Genomic DNA, 23,027 nt, shown 5'->3' with positions numbered 1-23,027 from the left:
ACTCGCGTAAAACTCCTACTCTTGCGTGTGTTTGTTTGCATGTGCGTCTGTGTATTGTTGTCATACCGCAGCGTTTCCGTCTCTCAGTTGTCATCTGCGCCACGGAGAGCACACAATCTGCAGAGTCATGGAGTGGAACTTATCTTTACATGGAGGCTCTCATCGGCATGCTGAGCAAACGTCAAAGTTTTGAGACCTTATAGTGTCAGATAAAGGTGGCTAAAGAAAAAACACTCCCCTCCTACAGTTTTGTCAGTTTTCAAGTTATTTAGTAATTATTTATATTTAAACTAATTCCAATATAAATTGGTTCATTTGACATTTACAGTGACATTTAATGCACATGTGCAGTACCCCTAGGAATGTACATGTGCATCTGTTTCCTAGCATGTATAACTGTTAGCACAAAGTGAGACCAGTAGATGTCAGCATAGCGGAGGAAAACAGCTGCCAAATAAATAGCAGAATGAGTGCCAGGGCCAAAGCTCTAGTTAAAGTGTGTCCTGGCAACAAGAGGTTCCTTTGAGATATGTATGCCTCTCGCTGCCTTTACAGCACTGTTATATTGTTTCTAACTAGGGTTTCTTTGTATAGTGCCCTTGCTGGAAGAAGTTATTCCTGAATGCATAACAAAATGTGTTCACTTTTTCCACATGCATGCGCTCATTTCCTGCACTGCAAGGTTGTGTAACAAAGGCTTAAACTGAAGGGGGTTTATTCAGCAGGACATTTCAATGGAAAGTCTTAATTTCCATATGAATAAAGGAATCAAGTGAAGTAAAAGTAATTAGATTTAAATGAATTGGTAACAAATTGACTGAAACGAAATAAAGTCTTTAGTGGAAATAAATTGACTGCTCTCAATTAAAAGTAAGGACAAGAAACATTTTTTAAATAGAGCACTTTTGTATACCAAACTTAAATTGCTCTTTGACATAAATACACAACGGTATGTATCTTTAAATAATTCTGTAACCACAATTGGCACTGGATCTACAGGTACAGGTACATGCCTCATTAATATATAACTGATGAGGTCAGAATAATCCACAGCTATGAGGTAAACCGCATACGAACCCACTGCTCTTTAACCCCTTGTGCACATCACATTGAACTGCATTGATAAGAAGGTTCTGAATGAGATAAGTCTTTTAAAGCCTTTTAGGGCATTAAAACTGATAAGAAAAGAACATTTTGGCCTCATCTGTGTGTCGCGGTGGAGTCTAAGGTGTTCCTCTGACTTATAGCTTGAGGTGGAAAGTAGGTGAAAGTCCAACAAGTAGCTGTCTCTGTATATGTACATGCATGTTTTACTGCCTGTGTGGTATGGGTCACTCTCTCTGTGTGGAATAATATACAATACCTGTAATATTCAACTTAATGTCTCGAAACTTGTCGAGAGGTTCAAAACACTTTGTTACTTTTGACATCACATGACATATGACACCATGAAATTTGTGGTTTCCAGTGAAATCTCTCAACAACTATTGGATGAATTTCTGTAGAAACATTCATGTCACCCTCAGAATTGTGGTAATTTTGTTGATCCTTTCATTTGTCGTCTCGCGGTCTAACTTTTAACTCGAATATCTAAATAATGACAGCCGTGAATTTGCAAATGTTAGCATGCTATACTAAGATGACTAACATGATAAACATCATACCTACTAAACATCAGCTAGTTAGCATTTCTATTGGGTAGACTGGTGTTAGCATTCAGAGCTCAGCTCAGCAAAGTACAGTCTGTAAATAATGTGTTGTGAAGTACTGTAGTTTTTCAGGGGGGGGGGGGGGGGGGGGGCTTTGGTTTCCAAGCCAAATCCCCACAGACAGAGCTACTGTGAAGTCCTAATCATATGCACACATTTTTTTTTTTACAGTATTTATTTGACAATCACTATGTTCAACACTTATCTATTATGCATGTATGTAGGCACTGAACAGAATCACATTAAAAAAAACACAAGAAAATGCTATCTATCATTGCAATGTTATGCTGGCTTTTTTTTCTTGGACATGGAAATACCAGAAACTAATACTAATAGTTTTACTTCTTTTCTACAGATTTAAAACCAGATAGTTTGTTATTTTGATAAAGAAACACTCTTTGTGCTATCCTTCATAATTATGAAATAAGTAATTAAAACAACAAATTGTCATTTTTTTCAGTTTAAAATGTATCAGGTATACAATGTAAAGCCTTTTCAGTCGATATTAGCACCGGACTCCACAATAACATGGTAAAGTGGACGTGCTAATGACATCACTTTAATTCTCCGCATGGAGAACACTGTGCAGCCTGGCACGAGCAGGCTGTTTACACCCGTCTGAAACCTCTGAGAGGCCTGCACACACACAGACCAGGTGCTGTATTCAGTTACCATGCCATGAAGAGGTGGGCTCTGTTTGCCCAGAGGACAGTTATCTCAAACACATTCAGAGGAGCTGCGTTTCCCTTGGCTGTGTGTCATTGGGCCGAGCAGATGTGAAAACCACATGGCAGTGAGTGGGTGAAGTTGTTGAGAATCTTTGATGTTCTTTTCCTGGCATGAGTTGAAATGGCAAGAACTAAACAATTCTATTTGTTTTCTACCTGCGTGGCTCAAGTAACGAGGATGAAGAAGAATCTTCTCCATCAGGGAATATTCGCTGCTTTGTGTTGAGAAGGTTTAAAGTGATGAACTACAATTTTAATGCAGACGAGACGACATCGAGCTAAACGTGAAGCACTTCCTCTCTCTCAGCAGGCCCTGGCTTCTGCGTGGACTTACACTCACACAGGCGCAGGTGTACAAATAATAACAAGTTCTAACTCCAGAGAAGTAGGTCAACTTCCATTAAGGGTTAACAAGACAGCATGGCTTCAGAGGCACGGTTTGATATGCAGAGGAATGGAGCAGACTTGATTACTTTCCACATGCTCCTCTCCTTTGTGCCCCAGAAGTATAACATTATCTTGTTATTTAACTGCATGCTTAACCTATTTCTAAAGTACGTTTCTTAAGTCATAAACAAGTTCCTAACCTTAACCACCATGCAGTCGTAGTTGGTCGAGGCACAAGCCTGAGAGCCTCTGTCATCACATACTTCACATCAGTCAGCTCTGTCTGAATTTGTTGAAATAAAAGTGAGGCACGTTGAGTCCCAAGTTGAACTCTCATTCTTTGTCATTGGGTTGTGGCATGTGTGTTTCCGTTTCGCATTTGACATGCGGCTGTGAAGTAATTTCACACTGAATGCGACGGTGCAGGCCGGGGGGAAACATCTCTGCCTGGGTTTAACAGTGAAGTAAAGGAAATGTTCTGTACAGGCCAATAAACACAAGGAGCCAACGGTGCAAATTGTTAAGTATGATATGGATCATTGACATAAGAATATGTTTGGGTTGCATAAACATGGGATTTATTAATAGAAAATGGCAGCTAGTGCTGGCATCACTAGATTCCCCTTCCAGCTACAAATCATATCCCACCTGAAACGCCTCCCTTTGTCTTTAATTATGCTGTTTCCCATCTTTTGTATTCGCACAGAGCACAACCTGATCAGTAGTTTTACATCCAGCATTAACAAAATGTACAGTTGCTCCCAGTATAGTATAGTCAGACATCAAAGTGGGTCACAAACCAAGCCTCCATCAGGTTTTATTGACTATTGCTCTTGGCTACACCCACACTGGAAAGGGACATTTGCAAAAGAAAGCCAATAAAACCTGATACAATAGAAATAATTGTTTGTGAAAATGTTTTTGGCAGAGCATTTAAAGATATGTTAGAATCTGTCTAAGATACACACACGTTTTTTGAAAAATGTTATTGTTTGAATGATTGAAAGGGCTGTACATGCCCCAAATACCAGGGGCATTTTATTGAAACAAGATTCCAATAAAACATAAATATGCAACAGATTAGGCAAATCCAAAATCCACAGCCTTCAATGAATCCTCTAAGCCTTCTCCATCTATTTCTCTCTGACATTGGCTCTACATGTCACCGCCCACTGCATAAATCCATATTTTGTTGGCCATTTCTCAACAAGAGATTAATGCAGTTTTGTGTGGTACTACAGATACATTTCGGATTAGTATGACAACAGAAAATGTTCTCAGGTTTTCACATTCCGAAGCGCTTAACATATCTGCAGTGTTTCCATGGTACAGTATATCATAATACCACAAGCAATACTTTCCCTGTTTGTGCTTCAGCTACATGTGACTGGGTGAGGGCAAAGCATCAGTAGAGTCCGGCCCTGTTTGTAGCTAAATGGGCATGCATGTGAATCTCAGGGTCAGGGATGCAGATGGTATGAGCAAGAAAGCTGTTGATTCCTATCGCAACAGACAAACAAGTGTCACCGTTCTCAGTTTATAGCTCGTCACAGTTACACGTTTTTCCTTTCACATCCTTGTATTTTAAGGTCCAAGTTTACCTTTTAAGCCAGGTGATATTCTATGTGATGCTACTTGTGTTGTTTTCCAACCTGCAATAGTACAGGAGTTCTGCATGACTACAAATCACGGCACTCTACTCCATAAGTCTCTCCATCCCTGCTGTCATCAGTGTCCTTGAAGTGTGTTTAATGGCAGTGCTGTATGAGAGCAAATAAAAAGAGATGGGGAGAGAAAGAGAGAAGCATTCTCATCCAGAGTGTCATGAAAAGAGAGATGGGTGGAGTCTGACTAATCAATGGCTGCTGCGCTAAACGCTTTAGTCCAGTGGATCTTGTCATTTCTCATCAACATACAGTCTCTTTGTACCATCAGCTCCCTTTCCTAGTCTGACGATAACAAATGACACGTTGACCTTTCAGAGTACGATTCACCTGGTTTGCTAGAGAAGTGAGGACTCAAGTCACAGCAGGCGTTCGCTCCACTTTTGCGCTCTCTTCTCACCATGTGTCATCTGAAACCTCTCGGGCCAGATTTGGCAGGTTTGATGGTTTATCTTGGAAACTTTGCTGAAGATGTCAACAGTTTGATTTGAGGAAATTTCCAGGTGTTACTATCTGCCAGTATATTGGAACTGATATGAATGTGCAAGTGTCTTGAGGGGGATAGCTAGCCTTGTGCAGTAGTAGTTGAAAGACTTCCGAGTCTTAATGAAATTTTACAAGACAAAGTCAAATATTTAAAGAAAGTAAGAAAAATGACTTCCCCAGCCGTCGGGTTGGGAACCACCGGCCTAGTTGGTTCCTATTTCCAAGTACTAGGGTGTCGAGTACAATTGCTTTCAGATAACGTACAACAAAAAATGTCCCCGAAATCAAGTCTTTTTAAAAAATAACTTTATTAATACTTTCTCTTTTGTTAAAAACAGAATATATAAAAAAGGATTTAATTCAGAGTTATTTGTTTTACAGAGAATAGTGGCTTTTGCTTCAGAAAACAGAAACAAATCACTACTTGTAAAATGTGAAAAATAAAAGTCCTTCCCCTGCAGTGACTGAGCTTAATCGAGTCAGCATTAAAAGAAATAAAAGTTTTCCTTTTCTTACCAGAAAAAGTTTGTGGAAAGTCTATAATATACACGGTGTTGATGCTACATTAAGGCAAAACCCCCTACAGACACGTGGAAAACTTCCTTGGTAAAGTGACAGTCGTTTTTTTACTTAAATATAGTCTTTGAAATTAAATAAAACTTGAAAATGAAAAGCTTTTCAAAAAAGCAAGCAAGTATTGCACAGACAGATCTCCTTGTACCCTTTAAAAACGATCAACTCACTAGTACACCCCAGAGGAGAAATCTACAGCGGAGGTTTTCAGAGGAAGCAGCTGCTGTTGGACACATTCCGATTTGTCTTTGTTTATAACGTTGTGGCACTGCATCTAGTAGAAGAGCATTTTGTGCTCATCATTTTTTTACTTTGTTGGCATTGAGATAAAAGGTGCATCAGTCTATGAAATCAGGCTTGTTGTTTTGGACAAGTGGCAGTTAATCAACAATACCTGTTCCAATGTGAAGGAGGCTGTGTGAGTGTCAGCAAGATGCTGCATTCATGTTCAAGCTCAGTTCTGGTGGGCTCAAAAAAAAAAAAAAAAAAAAAAAACCTTCAAGAACCCCATTGAACTGAGAGACCACAAGAATGGGACCATGGTGGTCTTAGTGCCTAGTGTATCTTATTAGTATGCAATGCTATACCCAGAGCAGCGCTGCTTAGCCTCTAAATACCCCCTTATTGGCGTGGACAACATGGAACATGACAAACAAGAAATGAAATAATATTTCTTAATAAAGAAAAAAAAAGCATTTCACTCTCTTACACAATAAAACTCAGCTCTCAAATCAAAAACGTAAGCTTTAAAATGTCAGGAAGCATTAAAAATATATATAAAAAAAAACTCCATTATGTACAGTGTTTAGCTATTCTAAAACACAAGAGTCATCATATGGTTCAGGTTTCTGGGGCCAGGAGCCTGACACACAAATTCAAAAACAAAAACAAATGTGTCTATTCTGTATCAGGTCAACTGATGCAATAATTTAAAGACAACGAGAGCCTAAACTAAAAACTAAATCTTGTGGCAGGGGCTGTATAAAACAAACAAGATCTGGACAGAATGACATGCAAAGCAATAGCAACAATACTAACAATCACTCAGACAAACTGACGTCCAAAGGGACGATGGTAAATAACATTAAAACACACACACACTTATTGAGGGAGGGGTTTGAGTGTGTCGATCTTTGAATATGCTCAGGAGTTTCTCTATGTTTGGTAGTTCAAGGAGTCCAGGCAGGAAACACAAACGGACGATAAATGTTCCTTCTAAGATGAGTGTCCGGTGAAGTCGTCTCTATGCATGGTAGATCTTGTGGTCGTACTCTGTTGTAGAGCAGCTGTGAGGAGAGGCCATTTCTCTGTGAATGGGCGCGGGGATGCTGCTGCGGTGTTGGTGGTTGTCAGTCAGCGTCAGGTTCAGCAGGCTGGTGCAGGTGGGCAGATAGACGTGCTGCACGTGCTCCACCTCCGACCGACACACGGGACACATCTGAGGGTAGAGGAAAGAAAAAGTGTTTAGAGTTTGAATTCGTTTATTCTCCAATATTGAGCTAATTTAGGCTTTGAGCCAAAGTGGTTCAACTAACGCATTCAAGTTGTGAACCCAATGGCAATATATTTTGGCATGCTTAGGATATCTCCTCAAACATTCATTTCACAGCCACGTTACACCAAGTTAACATTTGTACCAGTCTTGTAATGTATGATAAAGTGGGTCAAAGCATACGTTGCCAGTAAACACGCGACTTAAAACCAAGGAGGTGTCAAAGCCAGCAAAACGGTGCACGCTAAGAGAATGTGTAACCGCAACTGCTCAGTGGCACAGAAACTTGCTCTCTCATCAAATGAGCTGTGAAGAGTAATGTTGACTGCCATCAAGGCAACTAAGTAGGCAGGTCATCTCAGGTCATCCGTCTGTTATTCAAGACCCAACGACACCGTGACAAATAGACAGCAACAGGCAAGGCCAGCTCAATCATGAAAAAGGTGTAATGGATAGCTATAATTGGAAAATGGGTTTCACAATCATGCTGAAAGCAGCGGAACTTTACTTCTCGCCTTCTTGAGTTCCTACCGACTCATGCGTCAATTAGCTGGGTGTGAAGAAGAGACTCACCTGCAGCTGATTTGCACAGGTCTGGCAACACACCATGTGTCCGCAGGGGCAGAACGCGGCATCTATCTCCTCCTCGCAGCAAAGCATGCACAACAGGGCCTCTCTGAGCTTCTGCAGCCGCTCCTGCAGGGCTCGGCTCTGCTGGCAGCTGCCGCAGTCCATCCCGTCGTCCGGCTGGTCGTCCCGGCTCGGGGAGCGTGAAGGAGAGGAGCGTCCGTCGCTGCCGGACCCCAGGTCCACGACACCGGAGTTGTAGAGCGAGCGGCGGGCGTGGTCGTAGACCTCCTTGGAGGTGCGTCGGATGTCGAACACATACTTCTTGCCCAGGTTGATGTTTTCGTTGAGGAAGAGGGAAGCTAGGTGGCCCTTAAAGTCTCGGCTGTACTGCATCATCACCGCATTAGTAACTGTGTCACACCTGGAAATCAAAATAAGACGAGACACGATTGCTACGGTCAGAAAAATCAAAGCATTCGACCAGACAAACTGCCAATTCCAAACTAATCTGCACTATGCATCTGCCTTACAACCTCTTCACAGTTGTGGAGGGCACGTCTGTTTATCCAGTATCACCCTTGCACTGTTTATTTAGGCAACACCTAATTCATCCTGTACCGATGCCACATTCACCACTGTGAGATAAACACTAGTTTCTGAGCAGGCAGGGCGAAGACATGCCCGCCAAAAAAAAAAAAATCTGCAGACTCTGAGCTAAAACCCATCCCCGAAACAAAAGGGCAGGGCTGTCTTTTGTACCTTTGTGCTATTGTGACTGACTGACAACTATTTCATAGCTCAGCCATTTGAATTGTCCCTGCAAATTTCAGACACACACACACACTATGGCAAGGAAAAATGGCACCTCTACCAACAAGATTGTGGTGTGCAATCTACGTTTCCATCCACACTCATTCAGGTCAATTGCATGTTTTACCCACTGCGCCTGTATTTATACCGTTAAAAAGCAACAATGTGTACAAATGTGGGAGAATTAGGAAGCGCCGCATGCCAAGTAGAGCAGAACAAATGTTTCACACATGTTAGATGTTTGTTTCCCCACCTCTTTTATAATCTACCAGTCGTTAGCGAAGGCCAGCGAACAAGTAACTGCTCTGGAACACTAAAGCGTGCTTCAGTGAATAGAGAGACTGTTCTAAAGCAGGTCAGACTTGTGAATGACTAACAGCATACTGTTGACTTTATGTCTTCAGCTCTCACCTGTAGAAGGCGTGGGTCTCTGTAATGGCTCGGTACAGACCACTGGCTGCCCGGTTACTGATCAGCTTGAACAAAAGCACCACGCTGTCACTCGTGTCCTTGGTAACTGTCAAGTACACGCTCTTCCCCGACTGGGTGGCAATCTGGATGATTGGATAGCTTATTCTGAGAAGAGGCAAACAGAGAAGAGACTGTTAAATGTTGAATGTTCTTACATCAGACATGTAGTTCCTAAAAACAAAAACAATCACAAAAATTTGCATCCTCGACACCTACTGCAACATGAAACATGCCATCACTAGATCGCTATTTGCAGATGTCCGAGTGGAGCATACCTGTTGACTAAACTGAAGTCCTCCTTGCAAATGGCGATACCCTCAGGGCCGACTCCTATGGCCAACCGTTGACCATTTGCATCGCGAGCCCAGTGCCACTCCACGCCGTAATGATCCAGAGAGGAGACCAGCTGCAGGGCCTGATACTCCACTGAGCCCTGGCTCAAACCCTCCAGAGCCTTGTGTCTGGATACGATACTGCAGACGGGTTGGGGGGAGAGGGGGGGAAGAAAAGAAAAACATTTATGTTTATTTAGCTCTAAAGCTCATATTGGAAATGACAATTTTCTGACACAAGGTTTGTCATACACATAATCTTTTATCAGAAACACCCACTGTGACAAGTGTATTGTATAAGCAGGATAAATGCAACACTACAGAGTGTGTTTTTAGCTGTCAAAGTTGAACATGTCATCAGGCAGAAAGCACTGATGCTAAACTGGTTCTTTTAAGACAACTATACTTGTGAGATCAATGCTTGGGGAGCAAAGCTGATTACTTCTTTTAGACAGTGAGATCTGCTGATTTCCACTGTGGTGGAAAATGCCTGGTGGCCATGGGATATTGTATTTACTCTTGTTCATGCAACAAAGTTGCTTTTTGTACTTTGAGTATTTCTAAAAATCTGAAACATCTTTTAAGTATTTTTTTTATTTTATTTTATTTTTTATTTTTTTTAAGTATTCTATGAAATGTTCAGACAGAAATATTTGGGTAATTGATGCACCTGCATACATGCTGGAGGTGAGTGCAGGTGTAGCGGTGAACAGCGGTGCCTGCTGGTTTGATACAGCAATAGGATAAAATAATTTATTGGAGCCGGTCCAGCACATGGGTCTTAATGATGTATACATTTAGACTCTGCATGTGAGGAACAAATGGTTCCAGTGCGCACTCCAAAGGCTACAACCACAGAACGGAGACACTGCATTTATTCCTAAACAGGCACTTCTGTCGAAAGAGTGGTGCGGCTTTTGCACAATGCAATGGGATCCATGTTCTCGGACTCCAAATCCTTGCACTAGGGAAACTTTGTTTCCCTCTTCTTGTTAACTTATTATTATGACCAATTTGGGTTGCTTTGAGAGAGTTGTACCTGTTGATGGTTGCAGTGCTGGGCTCCTCTCCACACAGCTCTGTGTACCAGTACTTGGCTGTGTTTTGGTTGTAGTCGCCAAACTCGGCCTGTGCCAGGAGTGCGCTCAGCTCTTCCGCTTGTTCCGAGCCCATACGTAGGTGACCGTTGTGGAGGTCCTCCTTTACGTGCATGAAGAAGACGTGTCTGGCGGACAGGAAGCAAACAGAGCAAATGGGAAATTAATTAATGTGATGACAGACTCTTCACTATAAGTTTATCCAGAGAGAAGACAAATCGTCATCTGTACCACGGTGTACCCGATCATAAACACCGCCCACTTTCACTGTTCAACCGACTTGCATGCGTTATCGTTGAGGAGTCGGGACGTCTGGTGTGCACACACGGGCCAGAGCAGGTGGTCATTACGGGGCTAGAATGTCACCACGGACAGCAGTTGTTTGAATGTGTGTGAAGCAGAAGGAAAAGCAACTGTGACAAACTTCTCTTCCTCACAACACACTATTAGAACTTCCTTTAATAGTGAATTCACTTGAGGCTCGTGGAAGTGGAGAGAAGTTGCGAGTGGTTTTCTCCAGTAGAGGAAGTACTTGGACTTTTAACCTGGTGACTCAGTGGGCAATTGTGCTTGTACTAGATCGCCTTTGCCAAAGCGTGAGCAGGATGACCGTCGAATGCAATAATGGGACTCAACGTGAATTCCAATGGCCTTCATCCTGTCTGTGTGGCTTGGTGTCAAAATGTGGTCCAAGCATGCCCATTTAAAGACAAGCCTCCGCTGGTCTTGTTTTGCCCGACTTGGGGGATTTCTTTCGTTTGAAAGGAGGCGTGTTTTATGATGAGACAGTTGAGAAAATAGTTCAAACATTAATGGAAGTCAAAAACACAGTTGTTATTGTTGGGGCTGAATGATTAAATGAGAACACGGAGTTCTGGTGTGGTCAACGTAAACAGCTAAATCCTCAAAAAAATAAATAAGGCACGGCTGGTCCTTTCCATTGTTTTGACCAGAAGATGTGAGGAATTCTTTCCTTCTCGCAGCGGGAGACAAAACGTCAAAAGGAGTAACACCCTGACCGACTCAATCCGTGCATCACGAAGAGCGTTGAACTAGAGTAACCTAAACTGATCCTTGAGATTACCTACGACACAGTGGCCTTAAGAAGATTGTACAAGCAAAGGGCCTACTTCCAGTCGCCTACTTCTGTGACCACAAACCAGTTTGACAGCTCGTCACGAGCCCATGTTGTTGACCTATCCTAACATTTCCTTTTCAATTAATGAAAGAGATGTTATGCGACTCCGGCATTCAGTGAACGCGAGGAAGAAAGTCGTGGTAGTGCCGTTTGTTTTTACAATCAAATATTTTTCATATGCCAATTCATTTCTTGACTATTCAAATATATATATATTCGAATTGGTTGAAAGCCCTAGTAGAACTTGACGATGACAGAAATGAAAGTATGGCTTCCTGTGCTGAGAAAGGTTCTAGCAGTAGAACAGTTTAATCTGTCAAAAAAAAGGGTGGTTTTGTTTTACCCACCGCATCCTGATGTAGTAGACTAAAAGCAGACTGCTCCAGAAACTGCTTATTTCCGCCCCCCCCCAGAAAAAAAAAAAAAAAAAAAAAAAAAAAAAAAAAAAAAATCCTCCCTCGGGCTACAGTTCTCTTTGAAGCATGATGCAAAGAGAGACATTTTTCATTTTTGCAAATCAGGTCACACCGTGACTTGAGGATATTTTAGAGGGTTTAGAGGGACACTGAGCAGAGGGGGGGGAGGTAGCGCTCAATCCCCCCTTTTATTAAGTTTATATAAACCTGTTTTGTTTATTTAGAAGATGCACCTTCCCGAGCAGTCTCGTGGGATCCACATGGGATGCGGAATAAGCAGGACGTGACGTTTCCTCCGGCCTCTTATGGGACTAAAAACCAGCCTCTTGAGGGAGCAGCGCACAACTGGCTGGCAGAATAGGCTCACTTGTGTATTGCATCGGCTTCAACGTGCAACAACAGAGGCACACCTCAGCCAACGCACATTCACGGCGCTTCCAAGGAGTAACAACAGGAGCGCAAGCAGCTGTGAGGCACAGAAACGGAGTCGCTCTACACCACGCCTGATAACGCCAGACCATAACAACGAAGCCCCCGTAGCTGACTAGCCTCAGGCATAACAAACATGGCTTTGATATGGTGTTAAACATCCCATTCCCTCCAACGCACAAACACACACACACGCACAAACACTGCTCTCTATTGTGTCAGGCGCAGCAGGCGTCATGTGATGTAGCGCTGCTAGTTAGCTACCTGTCTGATGCAAACAATAGGGCCGGCCGGAGTTTACTTCAGGGCGCCGACAAAAGGTTACTACAGGGCAAGCCGCGGAGGTTACTATAGTTCAGGCGGGGATTGACAAGAGGTTGATATCAGTCACTGTGCTGCTCAGCTAGTCATTTAATATGGGGGAAAGCTTCCTTCAGGACAAGTCTCGGCCTGTTGGTTTGGTGTTGTGTGACTGACAGAATATGGATGGTTTGAACCTCAGCTTCACTAAACCGACCAGCTGCTGAGCAAGACATTTAACTCCTACATTCTCAGTGTGTTGTGGGTGCCCGCATGTGTAAACAGGTGTGCGTTTAGAAGCAAACGACTACAAGGCGTACAGTAGAACAGGTTAACAGGCCCTGCAGCAGAGGTGAACTACAGTTTAGACGATAGCAGCTCCTGCACCACTTCCCCAAGGCTGAATGATATGCACTCTGCCAAACGCCACAAAAACATGACCGAAATCCAGAACACACAGCTGCTTCACAAGCAGACGGTAACAATTTATCCCACCGAGGCTCCTGTGAAGCTATACTGCTACTGTATCTGCTCTAAATACCAGCTTTGTGCAGCGGGGGGGGGGGGGGGGGACTCACTGCATAACTCCTGTCATGATCACAACGACGGGACACGTTTTGTACGGATTACCCCACAGTAAGTAGATGGCTTCTCAGAAGGACTTCCCTTCATCAGTCTGCTCAGGCGGTGTAGTGCTGCCTCAGCACCCGTCAAGGGCCGTCCAACAGTCCATAAATCCATCGTCTCACGTGGTGTTTGAGGCCGATTGGTTGGAACTCAAAAAAAAAAATCACTTTTTCAAACGTGTCCTCAGTGGGCACGACATTTGAGACCGACTGAAAATAAGACTGTTATCTGTACAAACCCCTTCAGGGTTACCGTAAACAAGGGAAGAAGACAAGAGACAGAACGGATAATTGCTCAACCAAACGACCGTGTAAATCACCGTGACTGCCTTGAGCGTGACTTGGCCAGACGGAATCACAGGAATCCGTCTCTTGTTGGGACGTGAGGATGCCATGCTGCATCGGCCGTTTCAAAGCAGCTCGGCCTCTCCTCTGTGTGCTTCAGCCCGGTTTGAGTCACCATGTCAGTGACTAACACACATTACTATTCAGACACATTTGCACGTGCATCATGATCGGGTCATCCGTGGACACTGCAGTCATCAGCACAGCACCGCCGCCTTCTTTAGACCTCGCTAACGCACCGGGCAGAGACGGAATGACAGGTAGTGTGCGCTGAGAGTTTCCTGGCCTACTTTTAGTGTATTACAGTGTGTAGATCTCATTGCTCCGTAATTCATGGGCGATAACGCATAATCAAAGTCTTAAGAGGCTCTCTTCAGTGTTCAGACCCCTGTGAATGCCAACAGCATATCGGAGAAGTATTCAAAATGCTATTGTGGGGGAGGGAGAGGCTCTGTTGGGTGCTGCACGAATGTTTGAACACTACTGCCTGGCTGGAGTAATTCAATTAAAGCAGGCCACAACCCTGAAACAGAAGATTTGAAAATAGGTCACTGGCTACAGAGCTGAGCTAAGGAGATGGGGGTGAGATGTCTAATTTTTTTTTAAGCAGATTTCTTTCTGCCCCGTCTTTGAACCATTCAAAGTTAGAACACCAAAATATCCCAAAATGCAGTGTTAGCCGTTTAACTTTTTATACAAGAATTTGAGAAATATTTGCGAGACTTTACATGTCCTCCGGTGCCAGAGAATGGGGAGGAACAGACGTACTTGGTCAAGTCACCGGACACTCATTACCAAGTCAACTAAACCCTCTCTAGTGTGTTCAGCCCCATCTATAAAACCATCGTCTCATTTTAATGTTTTCTGCCCCAACCCAGGGTCTATTCTGCCAGTCGGCAGAATGTCAGCCGCCTCACTTCACAAGCAGAACAAAACGTCCCCACAAACTGAAACCTAACACCTCTGCCTAGAGACTGCACCTCATCCAGCCAATCACCAGCAGAGTTTCGGATCTCATCGGCTGGGCTCTCAACAATGCGGTTTGTAAGCTAGTCAAACGACACACTGCCAGGAGCTGTGCGCTGTGAGGTTACTAGCGGTCAATGAACTATAGTAAACCCTGCTCTTTTCCCCAAAGGAGTGGGTTGAATGGAAAGTCAGACTGAAAGGCTTATCCAAGTTATAACCAGAAAGTTGCCAAACAATAAAATGTCATGCACTAGATGTAAAAACACACAGGCCTTCGCTCTGTGCCGAGTTGAGAAGCAATAAAACAAAGAAGCTGTTTGTATGCTAAATGCCTTGTGTTACAGGCGGGTGCTCTGTACTGGATGGTGAAACACTGATTACAGCTCAGCATCAATCCTGTAAGTTCAGGCACCAAAGAAATAAAACAATTCTGTCGTTCTTGGATACGGGCTAATGTTATGACTTCAAACGAGACAAATCAGGGCTAGGTTACTCGAGTGCACAACAAACAGAGGAAATAAACTCGCAGAGCTAAGAGCTACCGACGATGGAGCGTGCTGATAAATAATTTGGGGGGTGCTTTTGAACACTTGAAGGCCCACAGGCATCTTGTGTGATCTTCGGCTTGATCGTCTCCGTAGCCTCCCACAGTGAGCTAAACATTGCAACTTCTGTGTGACCTGAATAAATTACCTCAAATTGTTTTTGGCAGAGCATTCAGTTGAAAATGCAGAGTAGAGAGATAATTTATGGGTGAACTAACGTATGATAAAACTGCAATTTATTGTTGTAAAACAAAGCTGAATCATGCAGAATATTAAGTCCGGCTGCACAAGAATTGCAGGGCTTCTGCGATTTACCAATGACGCTTAGTGTAAATGTTGGTACATCTATGCAAAGTCATGCCTTTTATTGTAAAATCGTTTCTCAGTTGATCCGTGATACAAACGCCACATAGGGTTGGAACCTATGCCACCGTGCACTGGGGGAAAGGCAGGGAAACACCCTGCACAGATCGATCGGCTGTCGCAAGGTTAACACGGGCATTCACCTCTGCAGAAGTCTCCTGTGCCTGTGACCAGAATGTCTGTGAACTGCCTGGGATTATGTAAGAAGGGAGGAACACAGGTGAGCGCAATGACAGCAGTTTAGCAGTGTCCTTAAAGTTGGATTTAAAGACGAGATATTTTTAGTTTTATTTTAAGTTAAAGATAAACTTAACACCCGAGGAGGTAAACAGATTAACAATCAGCACCTCTGATAAAGCCTGTACTAATAGCTGTGCCCTTTCAGGACATCCAACGTTTGCCTGATCAGAATGCTAAATACGAGGGCTAATGAAGGGAAAACATTCACATGTTTAAACCAGAAACACCCCACGAGCAGTGGTGTTTAATGATGCAGATAACACAGGCTGTTGTTGAGGCCCTTGGGCCAGTGGTCCCTTAACCAATGAAAAGTGGCGTTTGCTTCTGTTGATGCATCATGGAAACACAGATAAAGGCGAACCTGTTGTTTCTGAGCAAATATATTTCAGAGAACCGCTTTTGTTTTCCACTGGCATAGAATAAAAATGATTACGCCAAAAATAATGTTTCAGTGCAACTCCATCTCAAACCACTGGAAGGTTTGTATGGCCCAGTTTTCTGTCTTTGATCAACTGCCCAAAATAGAAGCTAATGGCCAATTTTACACATTTACAAAAAGTGTCTCAATGGCAAAGCAAGCAGGGAAACACCAGCTTTATAAAATGTGAGGTGCGTGCAGCAGAAAAGTTACGTCACCGCAAATCAAATTGTTTACAATAATACGAGATCCCTCATTGGCGTGATGGAGGGCGGCTTATGGCGTTTTGCGCACTTGTTATCTTCTAGCATCTTCAAACTAGACGTTTTGTTTGTACGCCCTCTGGCATGTCGGAGAATGCTGCAACAAAGAACACAATAAGCATAAATGCCTTTGTGCATGCTCGCAACTCACGCTCCCTCTGTGGAGGACAACGCCACGTGCGAGTATGAACAAAGCTTAAGCCGTGCAACTCAAATAGATGTACCTGCACTTTGGCGCTGCGCAGTAGTAGTACCTAAAAAAGGTTATATATAGCTATTACAGATTTTAGGAAATTGGTTTAAAATGCGAGTTTGATTCTGCACAGTACACTTTTAGCACAGGTGGGCCCCACAAAAAGAGGAACAATTAAGTGACACAAAAGTATCCAAATAGTCAGCTGCATGTGAGCAAGATCGTGCAAGTGACCTGCTAGGCTTTTTACACCGCAGCAGAGTACAGAGTTATATAAGCAGCTCTGTGTGCAGTCAGTCCCGTGCAGGTTATGTAATAAGGCCTAAAAGAAGGGCGTTGAAAAAGACGCCCACCCCTCAGCTCAACTGAGAGTCGTGGCACCGTACAGTCCCTTTCGCTTTGTCCATAAGCTGCTGAGAATATTTACTCCAGCTCACATGCACTTGGGGAACTAATGAAGCATGCTGTGTGGTTATAAAGTGGGTGTGTCCACAGTCTCATGGTGGGTTACAGCTTCTGAAACAAACGTGGTGTTGGGCACACTGACATTTCTGTAGACAAGAATGGGACATATTTCTATTGGCACGTTGTAACAGAAATGTACAATGCGTTTGCTACGACGACGAGTGCCTGCTTGCCTGCAGTCGGGACAAGTTGAGTGGGGACATTGGTAGCCTAAAGTAGGTCAAAGGTGACAGCACAAGAAGTGAGTGAAACGGGAGCCCACCTGCTTCTCAACGCGCTAATTTACTCACATTATGAACATATTCCCTGCAGGCCGAGGTAGACATTTTAAATGCAAGTTTAGAAAATGAATAAGTCACAGAAATGCAATGTATAATTTTATGACCCTTTTATAAATGGGGCGTAGCGGTTTCCCAGACCTATGTTGCTCCCCCAAAATGCCACCGCTGTGCACCGCCACCGTCAACACCGTGCCCTCATCTCTAAAATTGATGCCAGTGTTAGCTTAAGCACCACTTAAATGATATCACATGAGCAGATGGATGGCATGAAGGCTGCGCCAAAATTAAACAACCCCACATATCCTTGCCTGCCATCTCACATCTTAAGCTCACCTTTTTTTTTTGTTTGTTTACAAGCCCATAACCCTCACCCGACGCAAGCCATCTGTTGATAACCCCTGCTAATCTAGTGGAGGTCAGAGCGCAGGCAGCCAAGTGTCTTTCAAGCTCACTCTCTCCCCCCCCCCCCCCCGCCGCCTTTCACTTTTTGTTTCAAAGGGTTGCCAAATATGAGGCAAAGTGTGGGTCAGGTGAGCGGGATGAACAGGGAGGACATGCGAAATGGGACAGTTTATATCAGACAGCAAGAGAATAAAGTTGATACATTTGTATTTGATAAGAGTGCAGTGAATGGAGGTAAACGGGAGTGGGAAAACAGCTGAAGATGGGGCAGTGGGTGAACTGGGGAGCAACTGAGAGCGTACTGGAATGCCGAGCAAATCCTGGCCAAGGCAGATACATGTCAGTTCAATTAACAGTTCTCGCGGCATGCTGCGTTAGAGGGAGAGAGAGAGGGCGAGCGCAGCGTGGCGGAGTTTAAAAAGAGACCAAACTGTCTGCCCTCCCTCCAGATCATGGTTCCAGCTCTGCAGTATGAAAACACCCGTGGCACTGCCTGAGGTGAATGTAACATCCACGGTATCACACCAGACACTGTGTGTAGAACAAGTTTTTGGACAGGTTCTGAGGACTGTGACTGCTATTTATAACTTAAAACGAAACTGGGGAATACAGAGTCAGAATCTAGACTTGACAAGGCGTGTTACTTTGCTCTGAATAATGTTTGCTTTGCTCTGAACCAATGCGTTATCTGCTATGGCAGCTTTTCGCGTGGCTATTATGTGTCTAAAAGGAAAATATGTAGCTTTCAAAAACTATTACAAGTATCACTATGAAAACCAGCTTCAATCTGTTTCTATGAAAACAAAACCAATGGAGGAAAACAACCAACACACAGTTTCCAAACAGCATCTGCAAAAAAAACAACCAAATATAGCAGCATGCTTTTGTTCAGACAAAAATGGCAACAAACAATTGAAACAAAAACAAAAAAGAAGCAAAACAAAAGTTTTTTTTCGAGTTGAATGGGGGCAGTGACAGAGGTCCTGGCTGTCGCTCAGAGGGTCCCTCGGGGCCGGCACAGAGCGACACAGAGCCCCGGGGCGGCTGGATCACATTTCCTGCCTGGCGCTCCACCAAAACGACCTTTAGTAACCCCGGAAGGGCCCGGAGAAGAGGTTACTAGAGGGCGTTCTAGTGTATTGTAAACAAAGTGATCAGATTATGAGCCGGGATTTTCACCAACGGTGACTTATTTCCACCATGAGCTCATCATTGCATGTCAATCAGTCATGAAAGTATTTGTTAACAAAAACCAGACCAGATCTAATTCTTACTGAGCTCTTTCAGAGGAGGCGATGAGCTAATTTGCAGGTGCTTGGCGACAAAGGACGTGATTAATTATCTATTTATATACCCATATAGACAAACATGGTGAGTTTCAAGAGGCAAATTTGCACACAGTGTCTGTGCAAGCACGCGAGTTGGTAAACGTACCTCGTCTGTTCCTGCAGAATGAGATGAGGCTCCACGAAGAACTTGACCCGCAGCCTCAGTCGACAGGGCGACACGTTATCCATCTGCTGGCAGATGCGGTTCCTCAGATTCAGCCACAGGTTCTCCCCTTTGCTGCCTGTGAACTGCAGCCCAAAGTAGTCCGCCTCAATTATGCCCAACTTTCTGCAAACCTGGAAAGAGATGAAAGATGAGGGTCACAAAGGTGGCTTTTCAACAAAGAAATTCAAATAGGATTCAGTAATTGGGAGGGAAAGAGCATAATGGGACATCATTTTTCACAGCAGGACTGTAGACGGGTCCTTGAACAAGACAAGACTCCATATTGGCTCTGGTCTGCCAGTGGAGAGTGGCAAGAATCAACAGAATCCCCCCCCCCCCCCCCCGACAGGAATCAATAAAGGTTCACAAGATTTAAGAGGAAAGAAAAATAAGGCTGCTTTTATCACTTTCTCCACTCGGATTTATGCTACCCCATTACTACTACTACACAGATAAAACCCATCAATATGCTGAAGCTCGCGATAGGGCTCTCCCAGGGTAAAGGGGCTCATCAAACCCACAATCCCACGCCCCCTCAGCGCGGCAGCGGCCACGGGGTTATTACAGAACTGCTGATGAACGTCTGCCGGGGGGCCCGGAGGCTGAGATCAAACTCATTCATACCCACAAGTTAGGGACATGCCATGCATTTGAAGTAGCGTCCACTTCGGAGGGAAACGAGTTAAATATCTGAACAACCGAGTTCAGACTGAAGTTTCGGTTTGAGTGGAGCGAGAACGTCGAGTGGTTGCAGAAGAATGAACTCAAGTAACCCCGACAAAGCCACACGCCTCCGACCAACGAAGGACATGCAGGTAGAGGCGACCGGTTTAACGCCGATGTATCAAAACTTTCATACAGTTATATCAAGTCATACGTTTCGATCATATATCGACATTTTAAGGTTTCATTGTTACGAACAGATGTGTGTTTTTTTCTTCCCTGCACGTTGCGCGCAGAAGAACATTTGGTTTCCGCAGTCCCTTGTGTGCAACACCAAAGCAGATGCATCGCTAGTTTTGTTAACAGAATAAGTAACGTTACACAGCGGATATCAAGTCAAGCAGCGATTGCGTCCTATTCAAGTATTCCTGTTTATGCCTAAGCTGGCTTCAATTCCGCACTCTTATTTACCAGGAGTCACTAATAAGCGATCGAGCTGAAGTTTGGGGAAAATGTCAAATCTAAAGTTTCGAGAGATAATTAGAGCACTGCTGCACTGCCTGGTCGTGACACGGTGCTTACAAAAAAACAAAAAGGTATGATGATGATGACCAAACGTGATGTTTATTCCAGCACAGCCTACCTTATTCAGACAGTCTTCACCGTTTGCCTTCGCATCAACTTCCACTTCCATCACCACAGAATCCGGCCGAGTAACGTGGCAGAGCATTTTGGCTGTGAAATCTTTGGTGTGCCACTCTTTTTAAATAATAAAAAAAAACACTTCTCGAGCCTTCTGTAAACACCCCCTCCTACATCAAACCGTCGTCACTTTCATAGCCCTTCCAGTCCTTGTGGCGAATCTGTAGCCACCAGCTGTAGGCTATATCAATGAAAATGCCATGCACGGCTCCGCCTACTTACAGCGGTCCAACCGTGGCGCGTTTGACATCCTCGCTGCAGGAGTCGAACCAATCAGAAGTCGCGTTACATCCGCACGCTGCTCTGGCTCGAGCTCGCCTCCCCCGTGCCTGGAAGTGTGAGGAAGTCCACTGCGCCCTCATCCGGCTCGCCTGTTGCTTGTAGGTAAAGTGGCTTTTCAACTCACCTGCTTCTAATGAATTAGGCATTTTAGCGAACTTCAGCATGCCATGAGGTGATTTAAATGGCTTGTATACGGGTTCCCACCTCGGTTAGTGTGAATAATGTATGGGAAGCCTTGTATGGGAGTCCAGAAATAGCTGTGATAACGGGGGAAAAAAAGATAGCCCGCCTCGCTGGTCTGCAGCTGCAGTCCAAAGCTGTGATGAATTGTTCATGGAAAGGTATTCATAACAGGCGTTGTGTTTCCAATGCAGTTCCACCTTTTCCACAGTATTCCTGCTTGTGTAACACCGTGTTGCGTCCTTCAATAGATGACACCTTTGCTAAAATGACAGTGTACACTTTTTAATTGAAGCCACTTTATCAAGGTGACGAGTAAAGGTCTGAGAGATACTGATGTGAAGAGTAATGCAATCATAAATAAGATTGTGGTGAAAGCTGTTTGGCCTCTCGCCACGTTCGTCCAACCTCTGATCTGAAATACTGCTTTGTTTTTGGTTCCTGTCTTGGCGTCTAGTGGTGTTATAGAGAGCTATTCAATAGATAAATGTTTGTTCAGCCTCCTCTCATACACAACACCCACTCTTTTATGATATATTATTCATGAACAAAGCGTTGTGATTTTCTACTGTTGGAGACAGCCTCGGCCAGGAGACACTGCAGAAAACTGCAGTCACACTCTGGTCCATACACCAGGGAGGCATGGTGTTCAGCCAAGCCCCGTGTCTGTCTGCCAGGGGACATTTTAGGGGAGATGCAGCGTGCCTCCATATTTTGTGTGCTCTCCCACCACTACATTTCTGACGTAGCATCAGTGACTCAGATACAAGAGGACCCAGAAGGAGCTCCCGAACACAATCGCTTCAAAGAAAAAGTGCTGATCATGCTGAAAGGCAGTCTTGTTTTTATATGTGATAGGTTGGCTTGTTCAAATGTATTAGCCTCTTAATTGCTATTTAAGTGTGAGAGTCTAAGCAGCTTTGATTGGTCCATGGAGGAGAGAATACATGGCAAATGTTTTCATCAGTGGTTTGCATCTGATATTGTTGATCACCCCTAATGTTAGTATGTGAGATGTAACCAAACAGTAACAGGTGTAGCTGTGAAGGTGTTCTGATATCTGCTACTGATTTATAATCTTTCCAGTGACTCACTCTCTATCTCAAAGATATGTGCCCCCCCCCCCCCCCCACACAGAAATTGACGGACCAGACTTATCAGCTGTAACGTGTGTCTTCCTGTGTGCGATAAGGTCAGCCGGTCTGGAGTCTGCTGTGGCTGGTGTCCTTTTGCCCCGAGGTGATGCAAGAAGGTGTATGAACGAACAGTGGGACGTGCAGCCTGAACAGCCGTCCTATAACCATAAATGGAAAAGCGAGGAAGATTGCGAGTGACCTTACATCCACTGTCGACGTTGTGACATGAGGTACTTACTGAGAAAGAAACAGACACACATACTGATGCACCCTACTACTACTACTACTACTACTACACAGAGAGCACCTTCAGCTACACAAACACAGCTGGTGAAACTGTAGGTGACTGTGATCTCCGTTCCGCAGCCCTCCAAAATACAACAGACATGCATGCAAAAGCTAATAGATAAATGCATTTTATACATGAATTGTTATCTGTAAAACATCTGTTGTGAATAACAATTTTAGTGGTTGCTATATTTAGTATATACTCTATATTGATATCTCTGTTTGTGTACACTAACAGATTATAGAAACACTGCTGATACTCGCATCCAGATCTTACAAACTTAGGGACACATCTACCTTGGTGCGTCATTACACTTTCAGACAAAAAGATAAAATAAAAAAATGTGGACAATAAAAAGATTCTAGGATTCAAGGATTATTAATTGTCATTATGCAACACAGGGATGCACAACGAAATGCAGTTGTAGCCCATTCGCAACACGAGAAAAACACGACAAACAAAACTTCAAGAGTGGTGCATTCCTGTAGTGCTTTTTTTGAATTTGCATCATAAGGAATGTAAACGGCAGCGTCAAAAACAATTCTCTGGGCAGATAATATGGCAGACAT

General features: G+C 43.8%; 1 protein-coding gene across 1 annotated transcript; it reads right to left on the bottom strand.

Moving 5' to 3' along the window:
* Positions 1 to 5,263: 5,263 nt before the first annotated feature.
* Positions 5,264 to 20,715, bottom strand: mylipa (myosin regulatory light chain interacting protein a). The gene is made up of 7 exons (XM_076105868.1): positions 20,513 to 20,715; positions 19,147 to 19,337; positions 10,262 to 10,447; positions 9,166 to 9,363; positions 8,831 to 8,995; positions 7,613 to 8,030; positions 5,264 to 6,985 (listed from the first exon to the last, which is right to left on the bottom strand). The coding sequence occupies exons 1-7, from the start codon at positions 20,597 to 20,599 to the stop codon at positions 6,791 to 6,793; spliced, it is 1,440 nt and encodes a 479-aa protein (XP_075961983.1). The 5' UTR covers positions 20,600 to 20,715; the 3' UTR covers positions 5,264 to 6,790.
* Between the last annotated feature and the right edge of the window lie 2,312 nt (positions 20,716 to 23,027).

Source organism: Anarhichas minor, unplaced genomic scaffold (genome assembly GCF_050575085.1).
Source record: "Anarhichas minor isolate MPS153535 unplaced genomic scaffold, ASM5057508v1 ptg000033l, whole genome shotgun sequence".
Taxonomy (NCBI): domain Eukaryota; kingdom Metazoa; phylum Chordata; class Actinopteri; order Perciformes; family Anarhichadidae; genus Anarhichas; species Anarhichas minor.
This window is presented reverse-complemented; position numbering and strand designations above follow the sequence as displayed.